General features: G+C 50.6%; 1 protein-coding gene and 1 long non-coding RNA gene across 3 annotated transcripts; one reads left to right on the top strand and one right to left on the bottom strand.

Annotated features, from left to right (window-relative positions):
• Window positions 1–1,248: 1,248 nt before the first annotated feature.
• Window positions 1,249–2,845, top strand: LOC141953161 (uncharacterized). Of its 2 annotated transcripts, none has more exons than XR_012631868.1 (3): window positions 1,249–1,365; window positions 1,854–2,010; window positions 2,752–2,845. It is a non-coding gene; the product is annotated as an uncharacterized LOC141953161 (long non-coding RNA). The 2 variants fall into 2 exon arrangements; XR_012631869.1 differs by having other exon boundaries at window positions 1,358–1,495.
• Window positions 2,653–16,267, bottom strand: FAM78A (family with sequence similarity 78 member A). The gene is made up of 2 exons (XM_074891542.1): window positions 15,209–16,267; window positions 2,653–7,224 (listed from the first exon to the last, which is right to left on the bottom strand). The coding sequence occupies exons 1-2, from the start codon at window positions 15,469–15,471 to the stop codon at window positions 6,696–6,698; spliced, it is 792 nt and encodes a 263-aa protein (XP_074747643.1). The 5' UTR covers window positions 15,472–16,267; the 3' UTR covers window positions 2,653–6,695.
• Window positions 16,268–16,431: the final 164 nt, after the last annotated feature.

Genomic DNA, 16,431 nt, shown 5'->3' on the forward strand with positions numbered 1-16,431 from the left:
TGCCTCCTCACAGCATCCTCTTCCAGCGCTGGAAGGGACCCCCCCATCTTACACCACCCTCTCTCGGCACAGGGTGCTGAGTCGCTCCCAGGTCCGTGCTCCTTGCAGAGCATCTCTGCAGGCACCTGGAGCTTCAGCCCTTCCACTGCTGTGCTTAAATAATGTCAGAACGGCTCCTCCATCAAAGGGGAAAATAGCTGTTACTCTATTTTGAGGGGAAAAGGTAGGACAACCCTAAAGTTATGAATTGTGGTAGGGTAGGACCTGACTCTCCAGGGCTGCTCTTCTGTGTTTGGGCTTGTTGCCAGGACCCTGTACCCCCTGTAGGTTTGTGGGGACTGATTCACAAAGGTGTTACCAAAGGCAGCCTTGGAAATCTCAATGCAGATTGTTTGAGGAGCTCTGTTATAATTACGTGCATGCAACCCATGACACAGTATTTTTATTTTTTTTAATGGATGCTTCAAGGCTCTTTTAGTGCATTGCTAAAAATATTTTGCTTTAAAACTTGAAAACATAAAGGAATAAAATGAGTGTTTGCAGCTGCTGCACATGAACAGCTTAACGAGATGTGAGATAGAAGAAATAGGAAATAAAACCTGATTTGCATCAGCAGAGGGAAGTCCCTGCAAAAAGTTTTGAGCAGGGACTGTGAAGGCCAAGGGGTATTTCTTCAAATGAAGGAACTGTTGCCTCAGTCTGCCTAAAACTGAGGTTAGAAAATCACAAAGCCAAGTGACAAAACCTCTAGAAAGGTGAAGTTTGATTCCTGACCTCAGCATTGACAAATGCACTGCCCTAAAGGATGGACGTTGGTGTTACCTGAAGCACCAGAACTGTCCTCCACCATCACCCGAGCTCTGCTGGGTTCAGCAGCCGATGTCCTTCCCACCATCCTCCTGATCCTTCTCAGGGGCTTTTCTAATGTCTCTGTGCAGACAGTAAGTGACTGGGCACTTTTGGCTTTTTCAGGGTGTCACCTAAAACAGCTGTGAGTTGGCTGGTGTCCCCTCTCCACTCCTCCCTCCCTCCAAAACTAGGACATCTAAATTTAACCTGCTATCAGCAGACGAGGCTGGAGAGTTTCCACTGTGGAAAGGAATCCCACTCAGAACCTGTCCTCTCCTCTGCTCAGGCTCCATCCATGCACATGCCTTTCCTCGAGCCGTGACCTCCCGTATGTTTCGTTCCTCCCCTTCCCCTCCTACACTTGGGTTTGTGTCACTGCTACGTGCTGGTGGAGCTTCCCAAACTATGTGGCTGTTTGTGTTTTACGCGGGCACACGCCTTGGTGGTCTGTGTGTGATGGTACCAGCTCTCCCTGCTGCACAGCAGCAGCGTGCAAAAGGCTCTCAAGCAGCAAAGGTTGGCTACAACCTTTAAGGGGCATAACAGGCTTGTGACAAGCTCTCATTCGCTCTGTGCAGGACCCAGGGAGATGCAGCAAAGGGGAGACATCGGTGTGAGGTGCACCTTGCTGGGGGGTGCCCCACGGGTGATGGTCCAGCCCCGTGCTCGGGGCACACGCCGGGAAAGCTCTGAGTGTGGTGTGGCTCCACCAGCCCTGCGGGGCAGGAGGGTCCCGTGGGTGCTGGGTGGGAGCCAATGCAGCAGCATGATCTTGCAGCAGACAGGGCAAGTCCTTCCTCAGCTGCTTTTTGAGAAGCCTTGCTGCTTCTTAGGTTGCCCAGAGAAGCTGTGGCTGCCCCCTCCCTGGAAGGGTTCAAGGCCAGGTTGGACAGGGCTTTGAGCAACCTGGGCTAGTGGAAGGTGTCCCTGCTCGTGGCAGGGGGGTGGGACTGGATGATCTTTAAGGTCCCTTCCAACCCAAACTGTTCTATGATTCTTTACAGGCTGGATCAGAGAGCAGCAAAACTACTGAGAGAACAAAAAAAAAAAAGAAACCTGCGTCTGCCGTGGGGCACAGCTGGTGGGAAGGGAGCCCATGGTGGGATCGGCCCATGGTGGGATCGGCCCATGGCAGGAGGAGCTGGAGTACAGACCTGGAAGGTGCCGGGGCTGGGCGCTGGGGAGTAAGGGGTTAGCACAGGAGCTGTACTGGCCACTCGGCCCAGCACCCCCTGCTCTCTGAAAATAAATTTGAGAGTTTCCTTTACTGAAAAGCAAGCAGAACCTAAATATGAAAAATGTGGGGGAAAACAGTGAAATGAATACAGCGTGGTATTTGAAAACCGGTCATCTACTGCGGCAGCTTTTAGCCTCTCGTTTGCCTGGGTCTCAAAGGGCAGGGCTGCTCGCGGCTGCCCGGGTTACCGGAGCCTGGCTGAGAGGCTGCCTCTCTCCAGATGCGGTATTTACAGCTAACATCAGAGCGGGCTTTTGCTAAATAAGCAAACAGCGTCAGGAAACTGAACTGTGCGGAAGTTCAGCTGCTGCCTGCGCCAACCGGCTCGGCTCTGTCCTGCTGTCACAAGTTGCACAGCAGCCTGGTAATGAAAAATGCAGGATGTCGGCTGGTATTTTTAACCAGAAACCTCCACACTCTATCTGATGCGGTGTAAGAGCTGAAATGGAGAGAAAAGGCATTCGTGGTAAATGGGATATTTATCGCTGCCTTGAAACGTGAGTGCAGAGGTGGTGGAGCTGTTCATTTAAAAACAGCCACCGCCCAAACGACTCCAGGCAGACGCGTTTGAAAATTCCACTTTATTTCTGTTATAAAAGCAGGGTTTTGTTTTTTACATCTCTGTAAGTTTCCAGACTCGGTACATCTTGGTTTTGTTTTCACAGTATCTCTGCAAGACCAAGGACGATTCTTATTGCTGTGCCAGGAGCCAGGGCAGGAGGGACGGCGGCGCAGAGGCTGGGGCAGCCCTCGCCTCACCCCCCCGCCGCTGGACCCAGCCTTGCTCTCCGCTGCACCAGCTCAACAGGTCTACCCCTCCCCAACGCTGCTTAATATCTTAGTTGACTCTCCGAGGGGCTGCCCCTCTCTTGCCACGCTTGTCTCAGTGTCAAGGGTAGGAAACGAGAACCAAACGGTGCACGAGGCCGCTCGGCGCGTTGGCCCTGCTCGACTGCCTGCTGGCCCCAGCCCCGCTGCTGGCTGGGGGAGAGAGGGCGCAGGTGAGGGTCTCAGCCAGGGCTCTCCCTGCTGCTTCCCACCCTGGACCACTACAGGATTCTGGCAGGGATGGTCAGGCTTCGTTCTCAGCTCCTGCAGTGATTTGGGGCCATAAAGAGCTGAGCACCATTGATGGGAGAGGTGAGGCAGGGACAAGCTCATGTACATCAGCAGCCCGCGTTGGTGCCCCATCACCTTCCCAGTGCATCCTTTGTGCATTCCTGGTTCTGCAAAAAGCTGCCAGAGAAGGAGCTTTATTTATCTCTGCTTATTTACCACGTTACTTGGTGCAGGATGCCCCAGGTCCCCAGACATTTAAGTCCCCACAGGGACCCTGTCAATCCCCACTCTAACCATATGGCTATTAACCAGCCGTATCGGTAGCGATGGCTATAGCACCTGTTACTTCCAGCCACCGTTTCTTTTATATTTGATCTGTCCCTGTCAGTTTTGTAATGAAGCAGCATTGGAAAAACATCACTTTTAATCACAACGCATGAAATCTCAGAAGAGGCAGCATCACTTTTCTGTGCCGTGTCTGGTGATGCAAATGGAGGTGGAGGGGCTCGTTTCAACCTAGGCACGGGATAAAGGCATTCTTTGGGAAGGGAGAAGTCCATGCAAAGCCGACCCCAACGTGAAATCTGAATTTCATATTTGCTGCTTAGCTGGGTCTGTTCAGTGCAACAGGACGAATTAGCCAGGAGGTTACTATCAAATTGCATGGATGCATCCAAGTCCACCAGGTAGAGGGATCAGGAGGAACCAGATTTACTTAATGCACTGGGAGACTAAGTCCAACACAAAGCTAAGTGGAAAAGGACATAGGTGTTCCCTGAATGTGGTTTTTGGTGACTGAGAAGAAATCTTTCCGTGGAATTCCTTCGTGCAGCTAATTAAGACAACTGGGTACGGTTTCTTTGACCCATGCTGACATCAGTGAGAACTGTAAGTACTCAGCACCTGGAGACAAAGTGAATACCAGACATAAATACCCCTTCTGCTCCCACCCGTGGGACTGCCCAGAAGCGCATCTAAGCGGTAGCTGAGATGTGTGCAATTGTTATCAGCTATTCACCCACAGCTCACATTTTGTCCTCTTCTGCGTGTATTGCCTAGGAGAAAATACAGACAAGTCCCAAAGGGCTGTGCTAGTAGAGCTGTAGTTAGGATCTGAATCCATGTAAGAAAATGGAGTTTAATACAGAGAGTGACTGTGCAAGTCAAAGTCTCCCTAGCTTCATCCTTTATAGTCCCAAAGCCTGGATTTAGGCAACCTTTGGCTCATGGATTTAGGTTTGATGCAGTCCATTCGTTTGCAAGCTGCTTGTAATGCTGGACTTCCTCCCTCAGAGATCTGCCAGCTGAAGAATGCAGCTCTGTGGCTGAGCATCTCTGAAAACCAGTGCGTGGAGGAGGGCGGTCTCCCCTGGAAACGGGGGTACGGTTGCAGGGACCCAGGATCCTTGTTTGCTGGTTTGAGACTGTCATGGTGGGGGGCGTATCTTCTGGGTGTGCTTTCCCCAGGCATGTGGTGATGTTGAACCTGTTGCTGAAGTAGATGGTGTGGCTTTGGAGAAGTGAGGAAGGAGAATTTCTTGCTGGTAATGTCCTGTGTGGAAGATGAAGATGGCAATAGCAGCTAATTGGTGTCTCTCCAAGGGGAGAGCCTTTTTGAGCAGCGTGTGTGTGGTTGTGAGACCTGTTCAGACCAGCTCAGCAGGGCCAGGCTTGCATCTGGCACGCTGAGCTCTCTTCAGTCCTAGCTCTTGAGGCAGATTGTTAATAAGGGGAAGAAATGTTATCTAGGGGAAGGAGCTGCAGAGGGAAGGGGAAGTGATCTGCCTCAGGCCATGTGCTGGAGCAAGAGAGCAGATCCTCTGCGCCCCATCCTGTGCCCTGCCCTCCAGATGCCATCTCTACTGCAGAACTTCCTCTGCTGGCAAACTGTGCCCCCCCACCCCCACCCCCACCCCCTTCAAACGGCTCCTCCGTGCCGCCTTCCTCCGCAGAAGTGCAGCTGGTTATCTCTGAAGCCATCTGGACAAGCTCCTTATTAAAACCTACTGGTTCCACCTCCTGCTTCAAATCCAACTTACTCACTGGAGGATCTACACCCAAGGCTCAGGTGTTGCCCTGCTTGTACCTTCTCATTACCCTTTGCTGCACAGATGTTTGTGCCATAACCAGACAGGCACAGAACCACCCGGGGTCCTGTCTGTACCCCATTCCTGACAGTCGTGTAGATCACGAGGTCATCTGGAAGAAAACGATCTACTAAGCCCAACATGATTTGTTATCATGGGAAGAAGAGAGTTTTTCGTAGCTTTTGCTTCTAGTGTTTGTTAGGAATGGGCGCCTGTTATTTTCAGACGTGGCTGTTCCTGAATTATGGATATTGCTGGGTAGACTCAGTAGATAAGATCTGCCCTCGCTTACACCCATGCATCTCCAATGACTTCAGAAGGATCCTTTTTATATCCTGCTCTTCTTACAGCACCATCATTTGGATTTCATGGGAAAACGGGGCAACAGAGTTTCACCCAACAACAGCTGCTGCATGAGCCGTGGGCTCTTACACCACAAGAAGGTGAGACCATGGGCTAGCTGGGCAAACATCTGCCTAGTGGGACATCCTCCCCCTCTCAATTTATGTTGTCTCCCAGGGCCACAATTCCAGCTGTCAGATTATCCCATATTATAATGCTAACGGGAGACTGAGATCGCCAAGTGTAAGCAGCGCAGGCTTGCTTGCTACCCGTCCGCGAAGCAGGGAGATGGCCTAGTAGCTCCCACTCAAGAGACATCCTACAGCAGGTTTATTATTTGCATTGCTTTGAAACTGAGATTATTTCCATGCTTCCTTATTCCAGGTTTTAAAACCAGGAAGATTTTCTTTTTATCACACTTCTTCCAATTTCATGCCCTTTTCATCCATCAGCCCGTGACACACTGACAATCTATTCCTTGTTCCAAAACTTTCTCCCAGAAATTGTGTAGAAAGGACATTCTGCCTGGTGGTATTTTTGTTGGTTTTTTTTCAAACATAGCTTTAAGGCAAAAGTTTGGCAATGCAAAGCAAAGTCTACATAAGGCCGCGTGACTTGGATTTGCAACTCAGAACCTTGCAGCTTAAAAAAAAAAAAAAAAAAAAAAAATCATCCTTATCTTAAATAGTCAACTTTTTGCTCCAGGAACTTGTTTCGTTCTCAACAAAAAACAAATAAAAAGACAAAATCCCAAATAAAATGTTCTTATTGTTCTGGGCAGTCTGGACAAGCTAATGAGACTGAAGTTCAAACAGTAACTAAAGTAGGGAAGAAAAAAAAGAAAAGCTATACGGGTAGACATCAGTGTTAGTTTCTTCCCTTAGGAATCCAGTGATGAGACAGACCCCAGTCAAAGGTCTCCTCTTTAGCTTTAGCACAGTGAAATCCGTCCCAATGGGAGAAGGTAGAATGGTTGCATTTGTTGAATGAATAAAAAGTGCATTTTGATTTTGCTCAGATTATACATGTGTATTCTAATACCTAAGTGATTGTTTTGCTTTGTTGTTTGTTTGTTTGATTGTTTGTTCTCTCCCTTTTGGTGCCGGGACGCCAGGTTTATATTATCGATGTTTTGGAGGTATCACCACAAGTGGTGGTCCATCCTTTGGCCTCCACATGAGTACCTGAGCATCATTGGCATTGGGTTTGACAAGGGCACTGGGTGGTATTGGCTCATTCTTGCTAAGGACCTGGGGCTGCTCTTGAGCAGAGGGCTCCTGCAGCTTGGCACGCTGCCCCAAGGGTCTGCTGGGGTTCACCTCGATGCCCAGCCTCATGCGCCATTTGATAGTCTGCAAGGTCACCATTTCGTTGGTAGCCGTGTTGGTTGCCACCAGCCAGGTGGTGAAGCTTTGATCCCGGTGAATGCTTGTGAGTTTGGCCACGTTGCTCTCGCTGACGGGCACTGCCCACGTCACACTCGGGTAAAAGTTGTCGTTCATGCTGATGTTGAACTTGGACTCCTTCTTTGTGGGACCCACGATGGTGCAGGTTTCTGTCGTGTTTCCATACCAGGGATAGTTCACTCCATCCGAGTCACTGATGGCCTGGATTTTACCGTCCAGTAGATCTGGAAGCTCCCAACTTGACCTGCCATAATCAACAACAAATTATGGATATTGCATTAATTAATCAGTTTAGAAACATGCTGGATTTCAAGGAAGGAGAGGAAGTAGTTGTGAACGCATTCCCCCTCTAGCTTTTACTGGAATTTGTGCCTTTCATGCCATCCTGCCGCAAAAGCTCATCCCTGTCATTAAAAATATGTCTGCAAACTTCCAGGTCATGGCAGTCTGTCCTGCTGTTAAACACCACTGAGGAACCATCACCCTGCAGGGCCAGGGCTTTCCCTGCAGGAAATGGTGGCTACCTGGACTGGTTCAAAATAAGGTAAGGCTGCAAAGGGTAGGTGCTCAGGAAAGCTCCAGTGGTGGAGAAAATCCAGTGCTGCAGGTATCTTCTCGCAGCTCCTTGGCTGCCTGAGCACGGCTGAACACAAGGACTCGCTCCAGCACCGCGTTCAGGATCTCAATTCTTGTGCCAGTGAGAGCAGGGCTCAGGGCTGAGTTTCTTCCTCTCAATAGCACAAAATGTCCCATGTTGGCAGAAGAATGGGCAAGCTCAGAGCTGGCCCTGGGGCTGAGGTGACAGAAAACCTAAGCAGAGGAAGATCAAGGACTCAACTGGACCATAAAGCTTCCCATTGCCCCATTCTGTTCTTTCTTCTCAGTCCCTACCTGCAAACACTCATTTTCTCTCCGGAGAAGCCACTGTCCCTCCGCGCTGTCTGCCTGGCGCTGGCAGTGTAACCCATCCTTCTCCAGCCCCAGGAAGGACCCGGTTCAAAGGCTGCACACCAGGCTCGGGGCTGGGGATGGTGTTACAGTAATCAGAGAAACCGAGGTCAGCCAGCTTGTAAAACTGCCTGAGCCGGTCGTCTGTGCGCTGTGCGCTCTGCTTGCGAGGCTGACAAAAAGGTCAGTCTTTCTAGCAAGTAAGTAAGTGAAAATGGTCCTCTGTCACCTTGTAATGCTGATGCACAACTTGGATTTTTTATTAACTTCCAATTTAATTTTTAAGATTAGATTTGCCAATAGAAGCAAACTCCTGTAAATGTCTCAGGAAAAGGGTTAGGTACTTGCAAAGTAAAGGCAGTAAGATGGCATAACCATAGACCATGTGCTCAGTGAAAGTATATTAATGACATTCTTTTAAAAACCAGGCTGGTAGAGGTGGCTCTAATGTACCTTCTCCCTCTTGCTTATGAATCAGACCTCCCCGCCACCCAGAGACTCTGTCCCCGCCGTCGAGGTGTCAGAAGGGGCCGTGTGGCAGCAGGGTGGCACTTGCACTTGACCCCGTCGTGGGGCCAGGACGCTGAGCTGTGCACCAGCCCCCCAAGCCCTGCGGCTCCCTGCTGCGGGCTGTGCCACGGGACGTGGTTTATCTTGGGAGGGAGACAGAGGGGACGCGCTGAGGCTGGTCAGGGTAACTGTCCCAGCCCTCAATAAGTCCGGTGCTGCCGCTTAAAATAGCCCCTGGACTGAAGCGGGGGCTGCGCTGGGTGCAGGCAGGCGGGGGGGGGCAGCCATCAGGCTCGGCCGGCTCTGACGCAGCTTTGGGACAAGCTGCTCCTCTCCACTGGCCAGGACTAATGTGACCATCTCACAAGGCTGTTCTGATTGTTAATTAATGACCGTGAAGTGCCTCCATGTTTGTAACCACTGGATCAGTCAGCAGTTAGCTGTAAATGTCTGGCTGTAGCTAGAAAATACCATGGGGGATTTAAAGATCTCGTTTATCTTTTTTCATGCCAGTGGGGGGGGGGTCCTAGCAAAAATCCCCCCTGTGCCATGGCAGGCGTTGGGCGAAGGGCCACATTGCGCTGGAGGCGGCTGGTTTGCAGGTCAGATGGTCTGGCAGGAACCTGGGAGGTTAAGGGCAAGGCAGGACGCGGCTGCGCCGGGGGATGCGGGGATGCTCCGAGCAGCAGGACCGGGGGTTATGCAAGTGTGACATCTCCTCGCACAGATTTACGGGCCGCTGTCAGCTACGGCACCACGGCTGCAGCAATCCTCTCCTCCTCAGCTCATAGCCAGCAGGCAGAGGGAGTCCTTTCCCTGGAAGAAAATTTTTAGCAAAGGCAGCCAAAATGAGATCCCTGAGCGGTCCTGCCAGGACCCCCATCCACTAGAGAGATGTTTATACGCTCTGCTCTCTAAACTGGACTCATCCTGGCTCACCATCCCCCACGCTCTTCAGGGAGAAATGAGCAGGGAAAGGCTCTGGGGATGCTGGATGAACTCAGCCCTCGGCAGGCAGGGAAGTGGACGTTGTGCCCTATAGCCCCCCACCACAGCCCAACTCTGAAACACCATCTGAGGGTTCTTTCTCTCCCTTTCATCAGGTGGTTTAGGATTACTTTCCATTCAGACAGTGGCCCAGGTGACATGGCTGTCACCTGGGGGTGAGATGTGACAATTTCCTAGAGGTTTAGCCTGTGACAGGTCTGGTGCTAAGGTGCAACCACAGCATCTCTGCGGGTACAGAGGTGCCAAACCGGGACCTGAGGTACTACAAGAGGCTGATAACCCCACCCCGGGTTTCTCCAGCCTACTCAGATCAGAGGCTGGTGGGCAAATGGCAGGAGAATCAGGTAGAGGATGCTCAGAAACTGCTTGTCCCCATCTTCATTCCCAGCAGATGTATCTGACCCCAGCCCAGTACAGAATTGCAGAACCTTACCAGAATTTGCCCAGAGTTTAAATGAGAGCAAAAAGGTGGAACTGTGTCAGGGCCCGGGCAGGTTGCTGAAGGCAGGATGCTGCCTGCAGAGCCTGAGAAACTCCACCGCAAAGCCGAGCACGCTTGTGAGCAGTGTGGCTGTGCTCAGGGTGGCTCAGAAGTGCACCCTGCTTATGAAAAGGCGTGGGCAGGAACGGGGAAGAAGAAACTGGCCTGTGTTTCTTCATGGAGCACGCTGTGCCTAATTCTAGCGAGTGTGGTTAACCCTGGGGTTTCAAAACCATCACGCTTTATCTGTGCAGCTTAGTAACAAGAAGAAAAACGAGGCCTTATGAAGATCCCATGACTGGAGCAAAAGCAGAGGCTGCACGATGGTTGCTGCTGCTGGTGGTTGCCCCTCGCCTGCTGCTAGAGCAAAGCCTGTGTGCCAGCCAGCCTGGTAGCCTTTGCTTGCATAGTGTGTCCATGTTAAATAATATGCCAACAACTGGCCTGTTGGATGATTTTGGAAAGAACGCTGTGGAATGATCTTTGGCTGCATCAGCATCTTTCTGTGGTGGTGCCGAGCCAAGGGAAGACCAGAAAGTGCCCAGTAAACATTTTGCTGACAATAGCAGGGAAGAGGCATGAAAAGAAACCAGCCTATCTGGTTTCATGGATTCACTATAGCTGATCAGCTCCAAAATCAGTAGATTCTGGCTTGTAATACTGACAAGCTTGTTTCTGCTACTTCTGAAACCTTCAGAGTCAGTATGGGCATTGCTAGGGATTAGAGCTGCCAACAAACCTCTCTTAACAAATGTCTTCTTGCTACCAGGAGAAGGAACTCTGAGCTATTTCTTGTGGCACAACTGTAGCCTTGCTGCTGACAGCCAAGCAGCTTTATGTAGGTTTTAGCCTCCTATTCCTCATTCAGATACATTTCTTCCTATTCTGTCACACGTAAGGAAGCCCTCAGCTTACCCCGAGCCCTCCAGATGGCTGCCCCACCGCACAAACCAAAGCAATCACTGCGGTGGCCTGTGCAGTGACAGCAAACCCCAGCGCACAGCCTCCAGCCCTCTGCACCCAGCAGTGACACGGATACATTCAGTTAACCTTTTCAGACAGGCATCAGGCACTATCGCATCCTCAGCCCCAACTCCTTAAAGCCAGCTCCTAATTAGTCACAGGCCAGATGGACTTGCATAACCTTGTGCTTTCCAACACCCTTCCTCTTCACCAGCTCCCTAAGGCAGAGGAGCCCCGCTCATTCGCAGACTGTGCTCGGTGCAGGTACCAGGGCGATGTGTGGGCGCAGTGAAAAGCTGACTCGGGTGTTTCACATCCCTGCTCCTACCTGCCTCCCTCCGCCACTGCGCCTGTGCTGGTTACTAGCTGAAAGAAAGAAAACCTGACAGTCAGAGCTGTTTAATTTTAAACTGTCCTGTACAGTGCCTCTCTCACCTACACCAGCACATCAAGCAATTCAAGCCAGGGTTGTAGCAAACAGGAAGGGAATTTAAGATGCTCCCCAGCTGTCAGAGCCATGCTGCTGTGGTTCCTCTTCCCCCCATCCTCCAGCTGCATGTTCCTGCCTCGTCGCTTGAACTGGCAGCAATGTTTGATGCACTCTGGTTGGGGGAGTAAAACTAGCAGAAAACTGGTATTAAGAAAAAGGGATGGATTGCTACTGGTTTAACTGAGCAGGCTCAAATCAGACTGGATAACTTATTTAACTGGGCTACGGTGCGTGCTCACAGCACAGGTAAGGGACAGGGGCCACACAAGGGCAGTGAAGCCTTTTCCTCTAAACCCCTGGAGGGGTAAGTTCCCATGGACCTCCCCTCACTTCCCATGGAAAGGATAATCTTTTTTTTCTTTGGTGAATCTGTTTTTGATTGTGTTTTTCCTCCTGAGGACTGGGGGTTTATTCTCTTGACAAGTTGATTTCTCAAGTTCATTGTGTCTCTGCTTCAGGGCACAGAAGATTTAATCTCACAAGAGAGAGATGCCTGGTAATGTAAAGTGATGATGTAATGGTGCCCAGCTGCCCCATTGGGTCCTCCAGGGGAGAAATATCTACCTGAAACTTCTCCAGATTCTTGGCTGATCGTATTCAAACTCCGATTTATTTATCTCTCTGTTTTGCATATCTCCATCTGCACTGCTTCTCGCACATCTCCATGGAGATGAAGAAACAAGGCTGGATAATGCCATTCCGGCGTTGCCCAGCCGCTGACACGGGTCCCACCAGGTGCTGCACGACCAGGCGCAGAAACCAGCACCCCCCCAGTACATCCCAGCAGGGACCTGGTCCAGCTGCTCGTGCACAGGTCGGAGCTCTGTGGCCTGATCCTGACGCCCCCCACTGCACAGTGGCATCCTTCCCTACGGGCACAGGGTAAAACCCTGCTCGGGGGGGAGCAGTAATGCCAGCCATGGGGCCCAGTTCTGCATGGAGTGGGGTCAGAGAGCATGCCCACATCCTCACACCGGGGGTTTTCACGATCCCAGCAGCATCTACTGCCTTACACGTAAAATAATGCCAGCATTTATGTGTTATCTGAGCTTTAATTATTTTCCTTTACATTTAAAAATGCAGCATCTAGCCTCAAAATTGTCAGTGCCGCTTTAAACGCGTGTGTCTAAATTATCCCCTCTGTAGCTAACATCCCTACAGAAGCGTTATGCACAGCTCCATCTGCTCCAGTATTTCTCAGCTGTTTCTGTCCTCAATGGCCAGCTTATACACAGCTAACAACTCCAGAGCATAAAAGTGAAACATTAATCCAAAGCGTGCTGTAAGTATTGATGCTCTGGTTGACCAACTGATTGTTGATTATTTGGAGTTTTCTGTTTGCCTGTCACCAGAGTGATTAAAAATATGCACGTTGCAGTCGTCTCTCTTCATCATGGAAAGTTGGGACAAATACTCTGTTGGCATAAATCAGTGCAGCTCCGTGGAGGTCAGTGGGATTACTTTGAGTTACACCAGCTAAAGGCTTGGCCCATCCTTTCAGCTAGGTTTGTGTCCTGTCTCTCTCTATATAAAGGTCTTCCAGGACCATGTTTCAACGGCATTGAAGGAGGCCTTTCCTCCCAAACGCCTTTATTTATAGCTTTCAGATGGCGACGGGTCTATAGAAAGAGAGTGGAGGAGCAGACCAATTCCTACTTATGTTTGGGTAACTCTTTTTATATCAGTTAAATGTCAGTGAACCTCCTAGGGAAAAATCTTTGTTGCCATGATTTTCTGGCTAATAGCTCTCCTGCATAGCTGCAGTGTTTAATTCTGGCTACCTGTTTACAGCACTTAGCTTGTAGATACAACTTTTTTTTTGTCTCAAAGCATTCCAGCAAGGGAAGACTGTACCAAATCCTCATTTTAAACACAGGGAAACTCAGGTGCAGAGAAATAAAAGGACACATCGAGGTTTGCAGCCCACAGCAGCACTGGCAGAATAGCTCTCTGCCCAGTCCTCTTTATTTCCGTGGATGTGAGCTGTATTTATATACAGTGGACTTTTCTGTTTTCCTTTGCAGCTGGTCGCTAAAGACAGGATTTCTAAATGAGCCTGAGAATTACACATGCGAATCCCAAAGGCCTGGAATTGGGAACATCTGAACAACAAATTGTCCTTGCTAAAGATATTGTTGGAGCCAAAAAGCCTGCAGATTTTGGGCCTGTTGTAAGTACTTTTAAAACCAAGGTAAGCTGGTCTTCTCTTTTGCTGAGCCTCACTGCTGGTGTTTGTCAGATGCTAGTTTGCTTCTCAAGGCACTTTCTGCTTGAGCAGAGAGGGGACGTGGGGACAGAAGGGGGGGACAGTCTGTGACTTACAGCTGCTCCTCGGCATGCCCTTCCCTCGGGCCCACATCTTACAACACGTATGCGCTTTATGTCTGAGGTGCCGAACCCGTGTCCTCATTTGGGCTTACAGGCAGAAGGGAGGGAAGAAGGGCCGGGGTGTGCGTGCAGAGGTTCGGGCCTTCAGGAAGGCACTGCATTAAGTCAGAGTTTGTCCTGTTCTCCAGCCCTACTCCGTGTTCCCACCCTCCCTCAGCCCTACTCATTCACCATTTTTTAAGCCACCCAGAATGACCCTTGAGGGGCTGAGCCGGCATCCCCCGCACACAGGGCACTTCGGATGAGCAGATGGGGGGGTTGCTTAGACCTGACCTTCCCGTCCCTTCTCCCTTGCCACCAGAGACTGGGCAGCATCAGCGCCTCCAGCCACCGAATCATCTGCCAACACCGGGCTCTGCGCTCAGGTTTTGTGCCCATGACTGGACAGACAGATTTCTGCTGCACCAGGAGGCTGCACCTGGGGCTGCCCAGCACCGTGAGTTGCAGAATTGCTGTTCTGTGCAGGCATTTGGAGATCGGGTGCTGTTGCTGATTTAAACTACGGGCCAAAGCCTGCAACAACATTTGGTGAACAAACTGGTGGGGGACCGGGAAGAGATGACTTTTCTCAGTAGGGAGGTGACATTTTAATTTGACTCATTCCTGTCTCACTATGACTGTCTGACCAGTAACACTGGGGTTTTGGTGTGCAAACAGCCCCTAGATTCCCCTTACCTAACATATATCTATATACTCCCACCCTCACATTACCCAAAAGAAGGGATAATGTGAAATTTTCACCCTGCTCCAAGGTAATACAAAGGGCTTAATGATCAGTGGGTTAAATCCAGCTTGTTCTTTCCCTGTAGGCTGCCTGCTACCGTGGGCAAAGCAAGCAGGATTCCTCCTGTGACGTTAAAGTCTGCTCCCAGAGCTGGTGGGCTACTGAGCTCACAGCCATGGCCCACTGCAGCAGCAGTACAGCACACTGGGGACGGCACCGTGCCACAAGTGTCAGCCCTCGGGTTCCCCTGGGGCTTGGCAGTGCGCAGTTTTACCCCGAAAGGGATGGGGAGGGATGCTGAAGAGAGGAGCTGGTGGTCAGGGGAACCCCTCCCGTAAACCACGTCTCAAAACAGGGGTGCCTGTGGCGGCAGGGCTGCCCTGGGACTTCAGGATCTCCAGTGCTGCTCAAGAGCTGTTGTGAAATACGGTATTGCTTTTGGGCGCCCAGCAGAACGAGTGGGTTTTGGTCAGGGCTTGGGCACATTCCCATTAGAGGAGAAGAAGACCTACTCCTTGAAAGGGCAGGGACAAGCTCTCCTGTATTTTAAATGTATGAGAAAGTCCTGTTAAGTTTCAGAAGCACTGGATTTTAAAATCAAACCAACTGGATTATAATTTTTGGTTTAACCCAGTATTTCCCAGCCAGGCCACAGCCCTCCCTCTCTTTCTTCCCGCTAGGCAAACACACCCGCACGCGCTCTTGGAAATACTTACATTCCCTGTTCCCCGTAGTGATTGTAAAATTCCATGTGGCTGCAAGCCTGGATCCAGCCCACAATCCAGGTCTCCTTCTTGGGAATGGGGGGCACCAACACTTGCGCAGAGGCTCGGAAGTGAGGGGTCCGGTAGCGCAGGACCACGCTGGAGGACTCGTCGATGCTGGTGGGAATGGGATCGATGGAGGCTTTGACTTCAATCACTGAAATACTTTCCCGGAAAACTTTGGATTTGCAGCTAATACTCTGAATACAGCCCATGGCATACCCCGAGTACAGTCCGACGCAGCTCCTAGGGTACTCCAGCAATCCTGGGGAATATTAGGCATTGAAATTATCTGGTGCTAGATCAGTTACAGATCTTCTTGGTTTGTAATCTCAAAACTGATATCCATAGGATAGAAAATTCATCATGTAAAGCCTTAATTTGAGTATCTGTTTTACAAGTACTGCTCCTATTTTTGAGGTTAGCTGCACTTCAGAAGCAAAAGGGCCTTTAAATTTTTTTTCCCCCTTTTAATGACCCATTAAATCTCTCGCTCAAACAGTCTTTGGGTTAAAAAAAAGGTCTCTTGAGTTCAATAAATAACGGTGGTGTTCTTAGCTGATATATTTAGTCCTTCCTTTCCTCAGATGCGGTCTGTCATTCACCGTCAAACATAGGACTAGCCGGTATTTCCCTTTATTCTTTGGATGAAAAGCAGAATGTTGATAGACACATCTATATAAATAATGAAATAGTTTTTAGCCCCAGCTTGTCACAACCGGTGTGGATTTCCACTTCCTGACTTGCAGTTGTTCATAACTTCCTTTCGCACAAAATTACAATAATAACAGAAAGAAACGACGGGTGGAAAATGGAAAAAGTAGCCAAATCTCCGATTTTGGAGGCTCCTCCGCCAGCGATGTCAGGGCTTTGGGGATTTTTTTTTTTTTTTCTTTCCTTAGAAATAGCCGAAACCATCAAGAATAAAGCGGAGGTCCTGGTCACGCCGGCGGGCTCCGGGGGCTGCGCAGCGGGGCAGGAGGCGGCGGCGGCGGCGGCGAACCTCCCCCGCTCCGCGCCCGCGGCCGCGCCGCTCCGCGCCCGCTCAGCGCCGCGGAACCACCGCCCGTGCCATCCCGCCGCCACGCACCGGCCCGGGGGGCGCCGGCCCCGCGGCTGCCCTTCTTCCTCCTCCTCCTCCTCCTCCTCCTCCTCCTCCTCGGCGAGCAGGTCTC

This window comes from Strix uralensis, chromosome 21 (assembly GCF_047716275.1).
Source record: "Strix uralensis isolate ZFMK-TIS-50842 chromosome 21, bStrUra1, whole genome shotgun sequence".
Taxonomy (NCBI): Eukaryota; Metazoa; Chordata; class Aves; order Strigiformes; family Strigidae; genus Strix; species Strix uralensis.